The 5,254-nt window shown below is 48.4% G+C and overlaps 1 protein-coding gene across 1 annotated transcript in view; it reads left to right on the top strand.

Annotated features, from left to right (window-relative positions):
* The first annotated feature begins 1,072 nt into the window (after positions 1-1,072).
* SLC6A13 (solute carrier family 6 member 13) overlaps positions 1,073-5,254 on the top strand; it is a 34,001-nt gene continuing 29,819 nt past the window's right edge. The window contains exons 1-2 of the mRNA XM_012809311.1: positions 1,073-1,166; positions 1,199-1,243. Coding sequence (XP_012664765.1) covers positions 1,073-1,166; positions 1,199-1,243 — 139 coding nt within the window. The remainder of the gene's footprint in view (positions 1,167-1,198; positions 1,244-5,254) is intronic.

Genomic DNA, 5,254 nt, shown 5'->3' with positions numbered 1-5,254 from the left:
GTGTCTTGTCCACTGGAACGCATGCCTACATTTGCCATCACCAACAGAAAAAAAGAGCCCACAGTTCATCTTTCTCTCAGGCTGATTTCAGAGAGAGGTGGACACCTGGACAGATAACCTCCTTGGAGTGACAGTTTCTGGTCCCATCTGACCTCTGTCATTCTTCTGACAAGATGTTTTAAAAACTGGCTTTTTGGAATGTATAGAACAGCCCCCAAACAAACAAACAAACAAAAAGGGCTTTAAGTTTTATATTACAAAGATAAATCATGTTCTTTAATAAAAATGTAGAAGTTATTCCTATAATTCAACCATTGAAAGAGAAATATTTTGGTGGATAGCTCAATCTTTCAATGCATACAAATACTTTATAAAATATTTGTGAGGCACAATCATTTCATATGTGCTGTTCCCACGTCAAGTATTTTGAGCGTCCTTCTATTTCAATATGCATTTTTCTTTCTGCAGCATGGTTTTCAATGACTATATAGTAGGCTATTGTATGAATATGACATAATTTATTAACCTATCTACTATTTTTGAACATTTATGTGCTTTCTAATTTTTTGCTTTTATAAATAATAAACATCCTTAGTGCCAAATCTTTTACCCACAGTCAAAATTATTTCCTTGGAGTAAATTCCTGCATGGGAAATTGGTGCTGTGAGGATGTGTAAAATCCCATCCTTTCGATGTCCCCCAGCACAAGGAATTACAGACAAGGCTGATTATACGGTGACAGGGAGAGCTTAGACAACACAAGGGCCATTGAATGTGTTCATGCTCACAACCCAACAGAGTTTGTGTTGTGGAAGCAGCTTTGTTCCTGAGACAGGAAAGGAATACATACTCTCAGTCACCGTTGCCCAGCGTCTCCCAATAAAAGATGCTAAGGAGGACAGGGGTCTGCAGAGAGGGAGTGGGAATTCACCCTCTCCGGTGCATGGATTCTCCTGGGAATTTGCTGGTGAAGGGAGAAGGAGGGCTTTCCTTTTGGGGTTCCCAACAGTCACAGAGATTCCCATTTGTCTTCCAGGTGGAATGGATAGCAGAATCCCAGGCACAACCAGTAATGGGGAGACAAAACCAATGTATCCAGTCGTGGAAAAGGCGGAGGAAGACGGCACCCTGGAGCGGGGGCACTGGAACAACAAGATGGAGTTTGTGCTGTCAGTGGCGGGGGAGATCATTGGCTTAGGCAACGTCTGGAGGTTTCCCTATCTCTGCTACAAAAATGGGGGAGGTGAGAGCCGCTGGATGCTTTCATCTCCTGTACTTTGTACTTCCTCCACCTCGGGGAGTCCCATAGAGACACACAGAATGCTGGAGTTAGAAGGACCTTACAGTCATTAAGGACACCCTGCAGGAGACCCAGACCTAGACAGACTCCCACACCTTTCCAAGGGCTCTTTCTCATACAGCATGATGCCAGGCACGTGAGAGCTCAGAGCAGGTGAGCTCTGGATCAGAGTTTGGATTCTGGCTCTGCTACTAAGTGTCTCTCAGAGCCTCAGTGGCTGTTCCTGCCTATTTTGCTAGGTTGTAAGGATTAGAGAGAATATGTGTAAAGTTCGTAATAAATGGTAGCTATGTTGGTGGTGATGATGTTAAGACCAAACTGTTCTGTGGTCTTAAGATTCCTCAGCCTTGGCCTTGTGTTTGCTGGCCCCAGGATGTTCCCTAAGCCATCCCATACCCTATCTTTTTTTGACACCAGCACTTCTTCCTTTAAAAGTTTCCCACTTTAAATGTGTGCGTGTGTCTGAGTGTGTGTGTGCATGCTGTGGGGGGAGCATTCACTCTGACTCTTTCCTGTGTATTATTGACTTCTCATTCCCCCTATTCCAGCCCTCAGGGTGACTCTTCTATACCCACAGCCATGGCAGTACTTTTGCACACATTCAGGGAATTCCTTGGAAGCCCAGAGAGATTTCCCAAGTGCTGGAGGCTGCAGCTAACCTGGGGGTGAGGAGTGTCTTGTTGATGGGTGACGCTTATGAGGGTTGAGGCTCTGGGATCTGGTTTTATAGTGAGGTTGTAGCCTGGACTGGAATGTGGCCCTCAGAGGTAGGCCAGTGGGGGAAAATGCTGAGAGGAGGATTGCAGGGGACTAGGAGCCTTCAAATGTATCACATTTGAGTCTCACAGTGATTTTGGAGAGAAACCATCCAACACAGAGTGGAGGGGAGCTCTGGAGGAACATAAGGAAGGTCCTCTGGGCCTATGGACTTTTGTTCTATGGCAATCAGGGATTGGCCCTGAGGCTGGAAGTTAACTTGTGTTTTCCTGGAGGGATGAGAATGTCCTTTCTTCTTAGGAATTTCTGGCCTGTGGCCTGGAATCACAGGACTTTGCTCAGTCTGTGTTGTGAGGGAAGAAGGGAGGTCTTCCTCTTTCTTACCAGCCCTGGACACTCCATGTGCATGTCCAGGAATTTAGGCCTGGGCTCTCTTCATTTAGAGAATTATGGGGACAGCTGGGGCTGTCCCAGGGCATAAGCAGGAGTCTGGGGACTAAGCTGGGTGCTGGGACTCTGTGTCTGGAACCTGGAAACCAGCTTAGCTCCTCACGTGGCAGAGGGATTAGGAGGTGAACAGCTTTCTCCAAGCCTCTCTGGAATTGGGTAAAGGTTGGCCTGGGAATTAGCAGGGATGGCATGAAGAGGGAGGAGGCCTGAGGCTAAGAAGGGGCAGTTAGGGGGAGTGACAGGAGTGCTGGGATAGGAGTGGGGTCTCCCTGTTTCATTTGTCTGGCCTGTCAGGATCTAGGCTCTGCTTGGGGGGGTCTGACTGTGTCTCCTGTGGGAAGACAGGCCCAGAGAGAAAAGAGTATTCACAGGCCTTGGTTTCTCACATGGGTGCTTTTGTGCAGTGTGGTGTCTGCTGTGGCTTCCTTCCCCTGGCAAGGACCCACCTTCCAGTTTAGCAATTCCATGGATAGAAGAGACACTGTCAGGGGACACCCAGTCATAGTCTCTTTATTTAATCCCTGTGCCACCTCCCATGATTTCTTCCCATGGTCAAGCACAGGGCCTGAGTGCTCCTCTTCTCTGATCATTGATGGATGGCAGCAGCTGGCAGGGAGTGTTCTAAGGGACTCTGCAGCCAGAGGCAGATGCCCAGGTTTGCTCTGAAAGGCATGAGTCCCCCAGGACCTCTGGCTGAATTAATGAAAGGCTCCTTTGCTGAGGTGAGGGCAGCAGATCAAAGATTTGGACAGTCATTAGAGGTACCTAGACCTGACTATTTTTCAGGATTCATTTTTGTGTTCCCAGCAGTTTAACTTTCTGGCATCAGTCAAATCCCCTTGCCTCACCAAGCAAAGCAAGCTCCTACAGGGAATGAATGGGCCCTGACACTTCACCTGTCATCCTCCTGTCTCTTTGCCAAAGCAGAAAGTGATTCTTCTTCCAGAGAGGGCACTTTGCTGCCAATGTGGGAAGGAGGGTAGAGAGAATGGAGACCGTTTAGATTGGCTTGACCCTATTCCTCCTGGTTTCATGATTTTATTTCAAGTCATGGTTCTCAGGTTGGTGTTTGGGCTCCTCGGGGTGACAGGAGTCAGTCCTGGAGAAGGATGCTGGGGTACCCTGGTGTTGTGTCCTACCACCCTGCTTCTGGGCCCTTTCTCTAAATCCACAGCTTCACACAGTCACTTTGTGTGTGAGAGGAGGGGAGGATAACATAGAAACTTTACTAGGAGTCTTATTCGTTGAGTGGGAAGCTGAAGGTTGGAAGAGTCCCCACAGCATAATTTTAGTTCCAAACTAAAAATATAAACAATATCTTTTTCTTCCATCATTTGGTAGGCCTAATTTGAAGTGAGTTCCAGAGCAGGGAAGGGGTTGAGGCAAGACTATGATAGAACATAGTAGTTCTATCTGAAAACTGTAGTTAAAAACCAGGGCCACTGTGGAGGTTGTCTAAAGAAGCCTGTCTGAAATCAGAAGCAACAGGTAAGCTTTTTAGGGAGATAGGTGGGAGGGATGCCACCTCCATCATCTCCAAGGTAACATTCTCCCCACTATCCAGGACCTGCCTCACTCTCCAACCTCAGTCAGCTGCCCAGCATGTGCCCGTCATGCCTTGAGCCTGACTGTGCCATGTCACAGTTAGTATATGCCAAGGACTGTTCTGAGGGGTTGGGATACATGTAAAAACAAAACAGACCAATTCCCTGTCCTTGTGAGGCTCCCATTCTAGAGGAGGGAGACAGATGATTACCACAGTAAGTAAGTAAACCAGACAGCGTGACAGGAGTTAATGAGTGCTATGGAAACAGAACAGGGAGGGCTGCAAAGGGGTCAGGAGTGTGTGAGTGTGGGTGGGCTCTGGCTGCTGGAGTTGGAACGAGCTGACCTTGGGACCCGCTGCAGTGAAACATTGGCTCAGCACCGGGAATACCTGGGACTGGAGTCACCATGTGAGGCTGTGGTGGGAAACGCACAGCAGGATCTCTCAGAAGGCCCTGGAGGGCACGGGCTGTGTGGGGGGAAGGCGGCATCAAAGCACCCCTCAGCTCCGGACTGCTGGAGAGTGGAGGAAGGTGTAGCGAGGATGCAATGGCATCAGGGAAGCCATGAGCCTTGATGATGTTTGTAGATACCAAAGAAGAAAGAGAAATGAGAAGCCCTTTTCTTTTCTTCAGATAAAATAGCGATTTTTGTGGTACTTGACAATTTGTTATGATTTTAGTTAATTACTCAATGCCCACAGTCGGTCAGGGTAATGCTGGTTACAGCATACAACTATCTGCAGAAGCTCATCCTTTGTTGCTCATGTGGAATATCCACAGTTTATGTCTTAGAAAATTGGCTGGCACATTGCAGGTGACACTGCATAGTGTGCTCCTTTAGGGGAGGGTGACCAGCAGAAAGTTTTTTCTGGGATGGGGTATGGTCTCTCCCATCTCATGAGGGAAAATGCCTGCACATTTCAGAATTTTGTGGAGACTAGCATGGGCAATATGGGGGTGCAGGTAACTTTGAACTCCGTCCATCACCCTCAGGACTAACTTCATCTTTTGATGGTGGTGACTGGTGCAGAGTGGGGCCGGGAGAGGCAGAGTGCTCTTTGGGACTGCCTGGCCTGCACCTGGGTCCCCTTGGGCTCCCATCCCTTGACCCCCTTCCACACTCCCAATGTGAGTCGCTCCTCCTAGTGGTATGAACTTTGTCCCTTGTGGCAGGCGGCCCATGAGCTCAACGAGGCAGAGGAGGAGGGGAGCAGAGCTTACCCTCCCTCACCCACTGCAG

The sequence above is a fragment of the Otolemur garnettii genome, unplaced genomic scaffold (genome assembly GCF_000181295.1).
Source record: "Otolemur garnettii isolate 467f Iridium unplaced genomic scaffold, OtoGar3 scaffold00104, whole genome shotgun sequence".
Lineage (NCBI taxonomy): Eukaryota > Metazoa > Chordata > Mammalia > Primates > Galagidae > Otolemur > Otolemur garnettii.
Note: the sequence above shows the minus strand (reverse complement) of the source record. Positions and strands in the feature narration are given on the sequence as shown.